This window comes from Onychomys torridus, chromosome 3 (genome assembly GCF_903995425.1).
Source record: "Onychomys torridus chromosome 3, mOncTor1.1, whole genome shotgun sequence".
NCBI classification, from domain to species: Eukaryota; Metazoa; Chordata; class Mammalia; order Rodentia; family Cricetidae; genus Onychomys; species Onychomys torridus.
In genome coordinates this window covers 147,209,900-147,226,521 of record NC_050445.1, presented here as the reverse complement: position 1 = coordinate 147,226,521, position 16,622 = coordinate 147,209,900, and the positions used below count along the sequence as shown (strand labels likewise).

Sequence of the window (16,622 nt, the reverse complement as noted above, 5' to 3'; positions counted from 1 at the left end):
GTGTGTGTGTGTGTGTGTGTGTGTGTGTGTGTGTGTGTGTGTGTGTGTGTGTTGGCTGGTCCACACTCCTCAGCACATCCTCGTCTGTTTTATCGCTGTCTGTTGGCTGCCGATTTGTCTTGGTCAAAGATTTATTAGGCTTTTGAAAATTTCTTTTTCTCTCATCATGCCCAGAGAACACCAGAATTAAGAGACTGGGTTAGGGGGAGAGAAATTGAGTTTCACGACCAGCAGATAGTTTCTTGACTCTCCAGCATTCAGATGCTGCAAAGATGTATTCGGTAACACACCTCGTGTTTTAAATCATCCTCTCCTTTCTGTTTTCAGAGAGTCGACAAGTTGAAGATGAAGCCCAGCGCAGAGTGCTGTTCTCCCAAGTTCTGGTTGGTGTTGGCCGTCCTGGCTGTGTCTGGCAGCAAAGCTCGTTCCCAAAAGAGCGCCCCCAGCATCGGCATTGCTGTCATCCTCGTGGGCACTTCAGACGAAGTGGCTATAAAAGACGCCCACGAGAAAGATGACTTCCATCATCTCTCAGTAGTTCCCCGGGTGGAGCTGGTAGCCATGAACGAAACTGACCCAAAGAGCATCATCACCCGCATCTGCGATCTTATGTCCGACCGGAAGATCCAGGGGGTGGTGTTCGCTGATGACACTGACCAGGAAGCCATTGCCCAGATCCTCGATTTCATTTCTGCTCAGACTCTCACCCCTATCCTGGGCATCCATGGGGGTTCATCTATGATAATGGCAGATAAGGTAAAATGCGACTATTCTGAGGAGCAAATGATGCATTGTTTTTAAGGCAAAACTAAGTTGCTAAACATAGAAATTTACCAGGGCTTATAGAGTGAGTGAACAGATGAGAGCTAGTCAGCTAGGCAATGGAAGTGGAAAAGTGATCCTGGATTAGAAGGGCCTAGAGCGGTGGTTCTCAGCCTGGGGTCGGACAACCCTTTTTCAGGGGTTGCCTAAGACTCAGAAAACACAGATATTTGCACTATGATTCATAACAGCAGCAAAACTACAGTTATGAAGTAGCAAAGAAAATAATTTATAGAAGGCTGGGTTGAGGGTCACCACAACATGAGGAACTGTAGTAAAGGTCGCAGCATTAGGAAGGGTGAGAACCACTGGTCTAGAGTTTAGGACAGGTTTATGGGTCTGTTTATGATTGAGAGATATGAAAACTTGGACTCTTGATAGATTTTTTTTTCCCAAATAGGTATGTGAGTAGATCCTTCAACACTATAAGGCATCTTCTGTTCTATCATGATTACTATGTTCTCTCCCACAATGGTCACAAGAATTTAAAAAGAAAAATGCCCAAAGCAGGTAGTTTTTGTTGTGAAGACCCAAATATCACAGGAATAAGAAGACATCCTCTCACATCCACTCAGGATCTGCACATTCAGGAGGATATTAGCCCCACAATGACAACAGCCATGTTTTCTCCATTATTATATTTGAAGGTAGATTTAACTGTGGTTTCACGCTGGAGTCTCCTGGAGGTCTCTGAATGGCCCTGATGTCTGTTTCCATAATAGCCTGGGATTCTAGAGTCCGAAAATCTCCTCAGTTGATTCCAGAGTACAGTTAAACGAGAACATTACACCAGGTGGTGGTGGTGCATGGCTTTAATCCCAGCACTTGGGAGGCGGAGGCAGGTGGATCTCTGTGAGTTCAAGGCCAGCCTGGGCTACAAAGTGAGTTCCAGGACAGGCTCCAAAGCTACACAGAGAAACTCTGTCTTGAAAAAAACAAAAACAAAAACAGCATCAAAAAGCCAAAGAGAATGAGACAGAGAGAGAGAGAGAGAGAGAGAGAGAGAGAGAGAGAGAGAGAGAGAGAGAGCACTGAGTCTGAAATCCCAGAAAACATGTTCTGCTTGGATTTTTGAGCTGTTGTTAGTTACTCTGTTGTTTCTGCCTCACTCCACTGATCCATGCTCACTTCTTAGCTTCCACAGCCCTCATACCTGTTCTTTCAGCCATTTCTGTCTCACAGGGTTTCACCTTCTTGCCATACGCGGAACACTTGCCATTTCTAGAATCATTTCTACCTTAGTATTGCCATAGTAAATTGCTGTCATCACTTTCAGAACTGCCTTTAGGTTTCTGTCTCAAGGTCATGCTGTGTGGTCAAGAGTGTTTGTGAGCACCCCAAACCTCACCTCACTACTCCAAGCATGCTGCTTGAGAACTACCACAGCTCAGATTTAGCAGAGAACACCTTATGACCATGTCACCATCTTTCGGTGGCAGGGGGCATGACTACTGCTTCTGCCTCCCATAGTTCAGTCTAGGGAAGGCAGGGCTGAGAGCAATCTGTGGAGAAGCTTCAGAGTCCTGTGAGAAAGGTGTTCTTGTGTTCACATGGACACCCAGATGAATGTTAGACAACAGTGCTATCAGGAGTCTTTTGGAATGAACTTACACACAATGGAAAAGGTACCAGCTGTGGCAAAACCCACTGAGTGTTTGCTTCAGGTAGACACAATTTTAAAAGACTGTTGTCCTTGGTAAATTATGTTTTATTTTATGCATGGCATTCTAGGGGTACAATATAGCATTGGAAGAGTGCTGACATGATTAAGAGCCAGATTTTAAAATCATAAATAAGTGTGTGCTTCATTCCAGAGTACAACAGATAAAAATGATTTTGCTATTACTCATTTGAGTTATTGCAAACCTATGTTATTTCCCTTGAGTAAGGAGCTTCTGCATAAGCTGATTGGTTGCATCCCCCTGGTATCTCTTGCAGATTCTCAGCATGAATATAAAACCAGGAACTGAGATGCAGTCTGGGTGTAGATGGGCTTTCTTGCTCCCTGGTGCATTCTGGGTACTTTGAGAGTGTTCACTATATGCTAGGCAGTTAGCCTGTTCATGCATTATTTTATTTAACACCACTGAGCTAAATGGCGGTGCCTGTCTTTCAGATGGGGAAGCCAAGGCTCAAAGAGATTAAATACTACACCACCCAAAGTGCTGCTGTAGGAACTGGAAGCCATTCTTTAACTGCTGTCAACTGTATGCCCCATTGCTCTCCAAGAAAAGGATGAGGCTGGTGAAAGCTTCATAAACTTTCTTACTTGTTCCTTTCTCCTTTGTCCTACGGCATTGTGGGAAACGTCATAGGATGGGTGGTAGTCTAGCACCTGGTTCAATGTCAGGCAATGCAGAAGGCTCACTGCAGGAGAGAATAAACAAAAATCAGTGCAGCACAGTTCCACGGAGAACCTGCTGCCTACTGCCTCTAGAGGTAAAGGGCAGAACTGATCTGGTAGTGTGGATCTCAGGGCTTACCACCATGAGAACCACTCTTCTTCTGTCTCCATTGTTACTGCATTCAAAACCTCACCTCACCATCTCCCCACTAGTAAAAGGAGGTGAACCATGATTATTTTGGAAGAAGTCTTAACACAGAGTAAATAATGTCTAATTGGGTTTTGGCCCAAAGTCAGAAAGAGGAAGAAGGTCTTGGCAGCCAGAGAGCTGGATGCTTGCTCATGGAAGGTAGAGGGTAGGGTTGATAGTGGCCCCAGAGTGGATGTCACAGGGTCAGAGGCACTGAGGGGATAGAAGGGATTCCCAGGCTGTACTGAGGAAGGTACATAGGCTTGGAGGGTCTGCATTTTGGCCTCAAAGTCTGAGGTTAGGTTTGTTTGTTTTTAAATCAAAGTGTACATTCAATCACCATAGTCTCATACTGTACATGTAGAATGAGACATGTGATTTGACACCTGTGACAGACACTGGGCCAACAGGATAAAGAGCCTCAAAACGAACTGATGAGGGAACTTGGAGGTGTCTGGTGTCTGTGGCTGAAACATTTAGTAAGCAACTGAAGAGTGGTGGAGACACCTGTTTTATTTGCCCTGTGATTGCTGTTTATTTTTCTCCCTCCTTTTTACTGAATAGAACTGAATTGCTCATTCCCTGTATTTGTGGAGCTTTTAGTGCCTGAAAGACATCACTGGTATAAGGACTTCTGATGACACAGACACAGAGCTGCCTCAGCATCTGGTCCAACAGTGTGCACTCATGTTTGCATATGCTAACTGATCAGTAAAAATGTCAAGTGTTCTGCTTTCAGTAAGCTAAATGCACATTGGACTATGGTGGAAGGAAGCACAGGAGGCCTTGTAGCAGAGCTGGTGGGAACTCAGAAGCTGGAGTCTGAGCCTCTTCAACCACCACTTCCTGGATGTGGGACTCTGGTTTACTCATCAGCTTGTTGTGGTTGACCTCAGTTTCCTGTACTGGGCAGTGGGGGCAAGAGGATCCATGAGCAAATGGTTGAGGATTAAATGAGATATGTAGCTCGTATCTTGCTAAGTGCCCACATAACACTGAACAAGAAAACTCAGGAGAGAAATCTGGGAGAGGGCTCTGAAGAAGGGCACTGGAGTCTCTTGTCTCACTCAGGAGGTTGACATTCATTAGAGTATGGAAGCCTGCTGTGGCCCAAAAAGGTACACCCATGACAGTAAAAGCTCTTGCTAGCTGCCAAAGAACTTGCGGTAGACACCTGTTGGGAGCAGTGAGAGGAAACGTTTCAGAATGTGGGCGGTGCTTCTTGGCAGTCCCCACCTGAGATAAAGAACACATTTTATTTTGTGTTATTGTAATTGCTTTTATTCTCCTTGAGATACTGGATTTAGGATGATGATCTGAAATAAGGCTAGAAGCATTTCCATTTCTTTCCAGGAGCTTTTTCTATTGATTGTGTTTTCACGTTTTAGCTCAGCGATACTAAGTAACCAGTCCAGAACATCACAGCTTGCAGTTAGCAGTGAACTGGGATTCAACTCCCAGAAAAACATGTTTGGAAACCCATGTTTTTTGTGTACAATTTTGCTTCATAAGACACTGAATTAAGAATTATAAGTCACACATTTCAATCTCCATTCTGATGAGTTTTAGAAATTTAGGCAATCAGATCACTTAAGTGATATGAGGCTCAGTAGACAGTTTGTAAGCTATAAATTGGTTTCCTTCTACCCAATTTACATCATTTTGAAGATAAAAAGAAAATACGTGAAAAATGTTGGAATGGTGCCGAGCAAACAGACACTTGGTAAGAACGCTGGAGTCCCTGAAAAGTGTTTCACCTCTGGCATCAATGACAGTGCAAATGGCTTGGGCAGGAGAGGGGGCACAGAGTCCCCGGGTGGAGATTGTCCCAGGATCAATCTAGATGAAGTGAGATCCGAGCTCTAGAGCTGCGTGGATAGGAGAGGGAAGGGCGGTGAATGAGAGCTGAGGTTCAGAACAGATGGACTGATCAGAGTGAAAGCCTGACCCCAAACTTGCACCTGCGCCTTTCTCCTCAGTGAAGGCTGTGCGCATGCTCACTGTGCTCTTGTGGCTCTGACTCCTTTTCTGAAGGGCGTGGTTGGGCAGTGATGCTCCAAACAATACAGTCATATTTTTTCTGTTTTCTAATTTTTAATTTTTATTGTTGCGATGTGTGTGTGTGTGTGTGTGTGTGTGTGTGTGTGTGTGTGTGTAAGCCATTTTGGAGCATAATGGACAGGATGATGGCCTCTGCTTCTGCTCTCTCCCCTCTCTCTCCTCTTTGGCAGTTTCTTTGGAGAGAACAGATAAGCCCTCAGTTGTTGCCTTTCTTTCTCCCCCGCCCCATTTTCTCATGTGGATTTATTTAGCACCACCTTTCAACCAGGATAACTACATGTGATGCACACCTTTGCCCAGTGTCTTCTCTGCAATTTTTGATATCTCTTGGTTTTTCACCTGCTTTTAGTTGCCTAGGACATGGTATTCTAGAAGCAAACTGGTATCTTAGCATTTCAGACGTATGGGTAAAGTATGTGCCTGGTACACATTAGTGAGCATTTTAATTTTTCATGCAATCCTGTGAGGTAAGCCCTAGCATTTCCTTTCTGTTGATGAGGAAAAATTAAATGTATTTATGTACTTTTGTCAAAATCCAGTAGCTGGAAGAATCGTCCAGCTGGATTCTAAACTCATGGATGCTTCCTCCCAGTTCATACCCCAAGGAAAGAAGAAATCAGGGCAGAGATGCCTGTCTGGAGTGTAGCTTCTCTCCAGCCTTCTCTCCTTTCTTGAACTGTACTTTGGTGAAAGATGGGCAAGCAGTTCTCTCTAACGTACTGGAAACTTCAGGCACATGCAGCTCTCAGCTCTATGTAGAGTCTGGATCTTTCTATCTTCTGTGGCATGTTTCTGGTTGGCTTGCACATCATCTCTTTAAAAATTGGCCTTTGCAAAGACTGCCCACTTGATATCCAGGGCCCATTTTTTTGTACTTTTAAAAATTAAAGACTTAAGCATGCTTTTCACAGAAAAGATAGAGTGTTAGGAAGTTATACATGAGTACCATTCCTCATCTGCCCTTCAGGAAAGTGGCTATGTCTCCTAGAGCACAGGGCACAGCAGGGAAAGGATGCTGGCTTTGGAGCCAGTAGATATGGGGTGTCCTCATGTCTAGTCTTGTGACCTTGGTCCTGCCCTTTGAACTTGCTGAGTGCCATGTTCTCCAAGGGGAGACAAAAACACTGGGTTCAGAGTGAGCCTCAGGAAGCAAGAGATGTTATATGTAGTAAAACTCAGACCTTTCATATATGCTGTAATGTATTTGCACACAGTAGACCATTCTTGAGTCTCAAGGAAAATGGGATTATCGTTAACTGAATGAGAAGCCCTTGGGGCATTTGTTGTCTTCATCTGAGATCTGGTGACTTAATTATCATAAGTTGCTATGCAGTTATGGTAAGAAAGACTGACATTGATAACCACTTATTTTTGTCAACCTCTGTGCCAGTCACCTGATTCCAGCTAGTTACCTCACACATATTATCTCATCTTACGTTTTTGTTTAATTTATGAGACAGTTTGTCTCCATCTTACAGATGAGGAAGCTGTAGGTCAAAGAGGCTTAGTAATGCTCCCAGGACCTCTAAGTTGTGATCTGCTCATAATGGCTTAGACAAATGATATCTCAGCAAGGAGTCTGGAGGTGATCCACTCTAGTGGGTCAGGTTGAATGATGCCAGGACTGATTGCTATGTGGTGTCCTCTGGTATTTTTGTTGTAGTTTAGATGTGGCTGTTCTCACCATAGACATCATGTCCTTATTCGAGGAAAGGAAAACATTAGGGGAGTGTAAGATTAGGGAGTATTATTCATCCTCATTGCAATGTCACAAATGATGTCAGTAACATAGCCAGCCCTTGGAGATGTCCGGTCTTTGTGGTAGGGTGACAAGGGGACATGGAATGGGAATGGCTTTGAGGACATCTCTTAAAGGAAATGACAATTAGGAATTCAGTGAATATCCTCTTGATTCAAAGGCCCAAATATCTCCGATTTCTCCTGCCTCACCTCAGACGCTGCTCTGTGTCCTTACTTCAGTCTCTTCGGGTGTCCTCTAGAGCACAGCTTCCAGAGCTTTTTCTACTTGTGACACCTTTCTGCCTGAGAAATTCTTGTGTGACCCTAAGTATAAAGGCATATAAAATAAGAATGCAAATCAAACATTAACAATAGTAAATCACAAAGAAATTTATTTTAAAACAATTATTTGGTATGTGTATAATTTTCCAGATGAGAACAAATTTGAATGTTAATGAGATGGTGGTGCTCATTTCATAAAGAATTAAATCTTGGCTGAGTATTTGATACTGCATGACAGAGAGCATCTTCAGTGTTTCTCAGATTTGAATGATACTTCAAATTTATAATTGTTAATTCAAATAAGAATTAGCCCTTTACATAAATACATATTAAAAATGGCAGAAGTATGTTGGAGGCTATTTCAGAAATGTTTGAAATTCTGCCCTAATTCCAAGTGCCAACTCATTTAATGATTTTTTTTTTAAAAAAATAAGACTCAATTCAGTAACTCGAATGGTAATTTTATAAATCAAGCATTTTTACATGATATGATCCTAGAATATGCTAATTTGATCTTTACACACTGAGGAATGATGGTCAAAAACATTAAATTTATTTTTCCCATAATTAAATTATTATGTTTTAGTAAAAGCAGAGAACTTTATATGTACAATAAAAACACTGTACTTTATTAACACACAACAGTCTCAAATCTGGGCTGTGTGTTTCAGGTGGAGTCTCTTGGTGGTTCATGGTATGAAAGCATGCACCGTGAAAAATGTATGTGCATGTGCTATGTTCAGAACTAAGGTCCCACAGTTCTACACAGGGAGCAATGCTGGAAATACCTTGATTTGTTAAATGTTGGATTTTGAATTAATTTGGGGTTATTACATGTTCAGAACTCGTTTGCTGATGGGGTCCTGACCCATGGTTTAGGACACTAGGCTCTAGAGCTAGGTCCTCAGTCTGCAATTGTTGGCTTTGATCTCCTTAGTTATCAGGTTATTCTTTATTCTTTCCGTTTTTACTTTGAGAGATTCCTAGGAGACATTTAGAAGTATATAGGGACTTGATTGGATGTCACAATGACTGTTTTATGTGTTTGTTCATGTTTTCATATGCATCACAGGCACTTAAAATCCAGATACCAAGCATTTAAAGTACTCCACAGTGTGTATTAGCATCCATGGTCAAGAACAATTTCACTCAAAATATTAGTTGTATATCCATGGAAAAGTATCTCTGTGACCCACAAACGTACTCAAATTATATCCATATTAACAAATATAAGCAATCATGAAAACTCTCCTGATCCTCATTCTCCCCTTTTGTTCTGACCTCAAATCATGGTTTTCACTTTTTCAACTCTCACTTTCTCCAAACTGCCAAAGTCAATAGATTTTCAAGTTGTTCTTGACCTTCTGAGGCACTGTTGACCTTTTTAATGCAAGACACAGAAGTTATGACGACAAGAGCAGTTAGATGCACCATGGATTAGTGACAGTGGGAATGGGATTGATTAGGACTATGGTGTGGGGAGGCCATAGAAGTAGAAATGTGTAGTAAGCAGTTGGATTTGGGTTTCAAGGTAAAGATAGCGTTGTGGGCTGGGCATCTAGATTACTATGGTAATTACACCATATAATCTTCTCATTTGTAGGAAGAAGGTGGTTGAGGACATGAGCGTGATAAAGCTTAGAGTGAACAGTGGAAAGACAGAGTAAAGAGGTCACAGTGAAATACTGAGTGCATCAGGGGCAGAGCTCTAGGCTCAAGGGTCAAGAGCAGATCCTAAAGTTTAGAGGTTTCTAGATAGAACAGCAGGTACATGTAATCAGGGACAGAACCCTTGGTTCTGACTCAAGCATAGAATTTTGCAACCTGGGGGTTAAGGACAGAGCCTTGGATACAGGGGTTCAAGGGCAGAAGCTTGACTGAAGCACAGTTTGTGGGGTGGCTGGGACATATGAAGAGCATAATGAAGGACAGATAGAATAACTATGATGACAATAAGAGGAAATGAGAACAAGGGAAGAGAGGGAGGTTAGAAACCAAGAGGAAAAGGGTACTCAGGAAGAAACCCAAAAGAGAGTGCACACTCAAAGGAGGATAGTTACCAGTTGGCAATCAGCCCAGGGTACTCTCTCCCCTCAAGCAATAATCAGGTTCTGTGATCCCCACCTCTGGCTTTCTCTTGCTTGCACTACATTGGGAAGCTCACCTGAGAGTCTATACAGACTCAAGTCTGGTGGTCACAGTTTCACCTAAAACTCCAGCTTGGCTTCCCACAGCTTGGAATATGACATCCTCTTTGATCAGGGCCCAGACTGCCTCACCATGAGTTCTCTTAGTCTTCCTTCCCTTGAACAGCAATGTCAAGACACACTAAATTATTTACAGCTCCCCAAATGGTCTTGGCTGGTTTACATCTCTGTGCCATTGTCTATGCTTCTGCCACCCCTTTAGAGCATCCTCATCCTTGTCCCCCAGAACCACCTATCCTCTGTTCAAGAAGAGTCATCCTCCTCCTTCAGCAAATCCTCTTCTGACTCCCACCTTTGGAATTTGTCAGTTCTCTCCCACATGTTGATCAGTGTCCTAGTAATGCTTCTTCATAACTTGGTCACCTGTCATCATTATCCTGTGCTGTACATGGCTTGCTGTGAGACTTAGTAATTGTGTATTCCTAGCACTAGGCATAGTGTGTCACATAGTAACATTGAACTTTAACAATTGACAGTCATTGAACTATGCACTCTATTCTGCACATTTACTGGGTTGAATGGTGACCCTCAAAAAAGATATGTCAATGTCCTAACTGCTAGAACCTATAAAAGTGACTGTATTAGTTACTTTTCTCATCAGTGTGACAATGTATCTGGTGGAAAAAGCTTTAGTAGGGTAAGGTTTGTTTGGGCTCACACCATCAGGTGGAGGAAGGCATGGCAGAGCACAGTGGCTCATGTCATGGTGAACCAAGAATCCAGTAATGGGATGCTAGGGCTATGATGCTTTTCCTTCCCTCCATGGTACCACTCACACTGAGGGCGTATCTTCTCTCCTTAGTTAATCTTCTCTAAAAACATCTTCACAGACACAGTGCCTCACCAGTCTCTTGGATGACTCAACTTGCCAATAGAAACTGGCTGTTGCCATGACCTAATTTAGAAAAAGGCCTCTGCAATGTAATAAAGGGTATCGTGATGATATCATCCTGGATTATTTGGATAGACCCTGAATTAAGTGACAAATATTCTTCTAAGACAGAAGAGGATATATAGACACAGAGATGCCTGTGTAAGAGGACAGGCAAGAAAGCCATTCAAAGCTGGGAAAAGCAAGGAAGGAACCTCCCTAAGGCTTCAAAAGAGATGGCCCTCATAACATCTTGATTTCAGGATTTTTTTCTCTAGAATAATTCATTTCTAATTCATTTTGAGAGCATTCATTTCTATTTTTTAAAGCCAAGTATGCGATGGTTTGTTGCAATCACTCTAATATGCATGCCATAGTTAAGGAGGGAAGCACCAGAAACCACTGCCGAGGCTGTTTCCTGGCTTTCCTCTCCTGTTTCCTGTGTGGCACTGGGAATTTTTTAAAATATATTTCTCTGAGCCTCAGCTTCTTAATCTATAAGAAAAAGATTCAATGAGACTCTGATCCATATAGTATTGAATGGGTTCTTCAAAGTGTAGAGTTCAGGGAGATGGTTTGGTTGGTCAGGAGCTTGTCTTCTGAGCATGAACATCTGAATTTGGATTCCTAGCACTCATGTATGACCTGGATATTGAAGAGTATGTCTACCACTCTAGCACTGGGGGAGGGAAGATGGGCAGATCCCTGAAGCTCATTGTCAAGACAGCCTGGCTGAATTGATAAGCTTCAGGTTGAATGAGAGAAACTGTCTCCAAAAAATTAATGTGGAGAATGATTGGGGAGGACTCTCACTGTCTAACTCTAGCCTGTCACATATGATTGCACATGTGTACATACCTAGACAAACGCGTACCTACAACATGCACACAGTGACTAGGAAATACCTTGTAAATAGTAGTTAGTAAGATAAACAAAGAATAAGTCATTAGCAGTGTGATTGGAACTTACCTAACTCAGTGGTGATTGGGTGTGTACTTTGGGTACTCTGACTAAGGCAGTGTTCTTACTTCCTGGGCCTCTTCAGACCAGGGTCAATGTTAACAAGGTACAATGTCTATAATCTCCTTAGCTGTTTCCCTATGGAGTCTTCTTGGTAGAAATGTGCAAGACAGGTTTGTCTTTCAGGAATTGTTTCTCTTCTTGCACTCTGTTTTACTATTATCATTAATTTTCCTGTTTTCCATTCTCAGGTATGAGTATGAGTGTGTGTGTGTGTGTGTGTGTGTGTGTGTGTGTGTGTGTGTATTCAAATGCAGTTGCTGATATCTTTGTACTTTCCAGGTCCAGATGGGACGCCTCCCTGGCAGCTGTCTCCTTCACCCATGTCCCAGTGTCTCCGGGTGCTTTTCTTCTGTATAAATTTTCTTCACCACTGTGACCTAAATACCTGACAGCTCCAACTTAAGAGGAGGGAGGCTGAGTCTTAGCCAAGTCAGAGGTGTCTGCTCACTCACACAGTGGCAGACAAGAAAGTAGTGGGAGCCATAACAGGAAGTGCCCAGGGCAAAATGCAACCACCAAAGATATACCACCAGGGAGCTATTTTCTCTAACCAACTCCTGTCTTCCACAGGTTTACCATATCCTGTACTTAAAGCATGAATCCATGGGTGGACTAACCCAGGTTTTACCTCAGGGTCCTTATGGTTTGTCTCTGGAAATGCCCTCACAGATGTAGACATGATCTACTAAATTCCTATGTGCTTCTCAACCTAGTCAGGACCAACATCACATTTTCTCTACCATTAAGTCAAAACTTTCAAAACTTCTTTTCTCTTTTTTCCCCTCCATTACATGCTTTTTATAGTCACTGTTATGACTATATCTAATCATCCTCCTTTTTAATTCTGTCTTCACCCTGCTAGAAGCCTGCAAGCTTTGCGAGGGCAGGAGCTATGTCTTTTTCCTCCATGTATTCCCAGAACCTAGCTTACATTTAGCATATTGTAAGCCCTTAATACCTATTTAGTGGATGTATGTATGAATTCATTATTTTAGGGCAGCAGACGTGAGTTGCAATTAAGAGCAAAGTGTTTTAACTCCAAATGAAAATGGATAATAGGATTAATCTCTCTGGTTACTGGCAAAGCCATTCCTTCCTTATCTCTCTGGGCTGCTGGCTCTGTCACCCTCCCTCCTTTACACCTAGCCAGGTACCAGCCTTCAGCTTGGCACTCAGGCTTGGAGTTAGTTATGCATTTCCACTTTATTCTAACACACATGGCCAAATGGGGTGACTCGGGTTAGGGGTTCTGTGCAAGGCAGCAGAGTAAATCTTTCATTCAACAAAGTACTTGAGTCCTGTTGGTCTTGGTTTATTAGTACACATTCAAAAGAGGAAACAGACTTTTTTAATCTTGAAAGATGAACATAGGCAATTCCTATGACATGCTAAATTGCCTAGCAATCACCTGTCTTCATTTAATCCCGGCAATGACATTTCCTAAGGTATTAGCCAGGATTTAGGAACTTCATTTAGCAAAAGCATCCTTTCTCTTCATTCATTCTCCATGAAAAAGAAAAAAGAATTTTTCAGTCTCTACCACTGAAAGTCCCCAGCGACTGAGTCTGGAAGAAGGAAAGACTTCTTGTATGGGATTGGTTGACACTTAGCAGACACTAAGCCAGATGGTATTTTTCAAATGGGAGTTGCTCTGAATTGCATGACTGTCTCTCAGAAAGGCTCCTTTTGGTTTGGTGGACAGCTGATTGGGTGTTTTGTAGGTGACTAGGTCCTGAGGGTTTTGAGGTATCTGCACCTTAATCCTTTGGTAGATTCAAAATTGAATTGCCTGTTGGGAAAGGATGGCCACTGGAAGCTGGGGTCTGGATGGAGGAAGTGGCTATTCGCATCCTGCCTTTTTGGGGTACATCTTGTCCCCTGCGTTTCCTTCTGTCTCCCTGTGTTTCCATGCTGACATCAGGTGACCAACTTCTGCTTTCACATACCCCTCCTTCATGGTATTCCACCTCAGAGCACACAAACTGAAATCACGCTGACCTACCTTAGATACAACTTCTGAAGCCATGACCCAGAATAAAATTTCCCTTCACTACATTATTTTTCTTGGATATTTTGTCATGGCGAGAGAATCTTGACTAAAGCAGTGGTATATGCTTTAATGAACTAGCTGAAAGGAACATCATGGGCTATTTTAGTTAGACTTGTCATGGAAGATCCCAGAGGACCTGAATTATGTGTGAAGATGTCAGGGGTGGTATTTTGTCAGAGAGAAGGGCAGGTGTCAGGGCTTGAAGTGGGAACATGTTCTTTTATTTTTGCTTTTGTTGGGTTTTGATGAGTTGCTGAAGGTCAGTGTGACTTAGATTGATTAGGTACTCTGGGGCTAGATCTGAAAGGGCTGGAGAACCCTAGCACGTAGTTAGATATTTTTGTATTCTTCCTAGGCGTGGGAAGAGAATGATGTAAGCTGAGGTACTGTCCTTGCAGATAAACTTAGCATAGTCCAGTAGGTTACAGCCAGTTTGAGTTTGGGTTCTAGCTTTCCTAGGCTAGGCAATATCTTGCTGTGTGTGACTTCTCTGCTTATTTTTTCTTGCCCTTGTGATGGAGCTCAGTACTTACCTACTTTGTCCCCAGATTCTCTTCACTTCCACACACTGTGGTCTTGACCTGTCAGAGGTCCCCCTTTGCTTCTCCTCTCTTGAATCTGACTCCCTCTGAAGTGCAAATAACCTTAACTCATTATTTGCTGGACACACACCTGAATGAGTAAATGGCTGGTATTCTTTCTAGCAGAATTGAAGTACGAATTCTTCAAACCAGGCTCCCTCTTCTTTTGATATTTCTACAGGTTACATAGTCTTTGCTTTGTTCACAACATTTTTTCATAAACTTGAAGACAACAGTAAAAGTGTGTAGATAGCTAGAAGCATGCTGTTCAACTCTGTTCTCACTAAATAGTTCTTGGAGTTTCCATGTTAAGGGTGTCCTTTGGCAGCTCCCAGATTTGTGTCTACCTAGTTGTAGCCTAGGGTCATTTCCTTTCTTTCTAAATGGAATGATGGCTGTCAGAAGAGCCCCAGTAGGGATGGTGCAGCCTGGGTGAGGTTTTTTGTTTTTTGTTTGTTTTTTAAATTAATGTCGATGACATCAAGCATGGGAGACAGACCAGTGGTTTAGCTAGCCCAGATAGCCTACCTTGAAGAGAAGGTTCCTGGCATACCCCCAAGTCCTCATAGCCTGTCACCATGTGTCTTGGATGCATTCTGTTGTCTTGGCAACATGTTCTCTAGAGTTGTAGGGAGCAGGGCCCTTTAACCTTTCAGTGTCATGTTGCCAGGACAACAGACTTCAAGGAAGCCAGGCTCACTGTCACTGCATGTTGCCACCAACCCCACCCCCTCCTTCTCTGACTGCCTATTCCTATTTCCGCTGCCTTCCATCTGTACCCCTCCACTTCAGCTTTGATAGGTCTGCTGGCTGCACATTTTCTCCAGCTCACACCCCCTTCACTTTATTATTATTATTATTATTATTATTATTATTATTATTATTATTATTTTACCATTCCTGGGATTTCACTGAAGTAAAGATTAAAAACTCAAAAACTAAAACTATATGGCTTAATTGGTTAAGGGAATCTGGGGCATTAAAATGAGGAAGTTAAAAATACAGCAAGAAGAAATGGCTTCACATAGTTTCTATCATTTGGTTTAGGGCATGGTAGAGACTCTTTTTTTTAATTGCCCTAAAATTGTTTTATTATTTTTTCTTTTATTGAAGATAGGTGTTTTTTCATGTGATATGTTCTGATTACTGTTTTCCTGCTCTTCCCTGTTCCTCTCCACAGCCCCTCCCATTTGGATCCACACCCTTTCTGTTTCTCCTTAGGGGAAAAAAAGTGGGTATCTTAGGAGTAATAATAAAATAAAATAATATGAATAAAAAACAAACAAATCAGAATATGACAAAACAAGAAAAGGAGCCAAAGAAAAAGCACGAGAAACATATATCGACACAGAGATACACATGTTCGCACATACAAGAATCCCATAAAAACACAAAAGCTGCAATATATACACAAGGACCTCTATAGTAGAGAAACAAACAAATAAATAAGCACCCTGACTTAACATTAAGAGACAAAGAACCTCCAAAGATGCCATTGAGCCTGTTTTGTGTTGGCCCTCTTCTGCTGAGCATGGATCCTACCCTTAAGAGTGGTTTATTTCCCCAGTGAGACTCCCTTGGAGGAAACTAATTGTTCATTTGTAAGTGGCTGTCAGTTGGGGATAGCTTCTGGGTTAGGGACCAGGGCATGTGTCCCTTCTCCTCTGAGCTCCAGGACTCTATATGGTGCAGATCTGCTCAGGCTCTGTGGGTTCTATGTGATGCCCTGGGCTGATTGTCGAAGGCTTCGTTTTCCTGGTGTCCTCTGTCCCCTCTGGCTCTGGCACTCTAATAGCCCCCCCTCTTCAGCAGAGCTCCCTAAGGCCTGAGGGAGGGATTTGGTGGAAACATTCCTTTTAGGGCTGAGTGTTCCATGGTCTCACTCTCCACATACAGTCCGGCTGTGGGTCTCTGCATTAGTTCCCATCAGCTGCAGGAGGAAGCCTCTCTGTGTAGCAGAATGTCATCAGGTATCATTGTAGTGAGAGATTTTTAACCTTTCCATCAGCAAGAGGGTTTTAGTATTATGTTATGAAGGAATCTCTGGCTTTGTGCCCAAGATGTCTAACTTTAAAAGTTTGAGGTAAAGATGCATTAATTGCTGTTTTCATAAAATTCTCCCCAAAGGATCTAAAGATAGAGGAAAATCTGCCTTCCGGTGGCTGGTTTCCACTTTTTTACTTTCTCAGTGCTTACTGTCCTCCATTTATTTTCCTCTCTTCATCCTCCAGCTTCTTCCCTCATCTTCCTCTTTGTCAAGCAGCCACACAAACACCTTGACTGGACCATATGAAGAAAGCTCAACAACCGCACTCATCACAGAACTTTATCACACAGTGTAGGTGTTCTACCCAGCCACATGAAGGGGTTCAGGGGCTGTCTCTGGCTTCCTTCTCAGGGCTGTCTCTGGCTTCTGGTTTTGGGGGCAGGCTGTTCAGGAGTGTGGCCTGC

At 42.7% G+C, this 16,622-nt stretch overlaps 1 protein-coding gene across 3 annotated transcripts in view; it reads left to right on the top strand.

Moving 5' to 3' along the window:
• Positions 1-16,622, top strand: part of Grin2b (glutamate ionotropic receptor NMDA type subunit 2B) — a 446,827-nt gene that overhangs the window by 131,101 nt on the left and 299,104 nt on the right. For all 3 annotated transcript variants that reach the window (XM_036180998.1, XM_036180997.1, XM_036180996.1), the window contains one exon: positions 328-756. In XM_036180998.1, coding sequence (XP_036036891.1) covers positions 346-756 — 411 coding nt within the window. In that variant the 5' untranslated portion in view covers positions 328-345. The remainder of the gene's footprint in view (positions 1-327; positions 757-16,622) is intronic.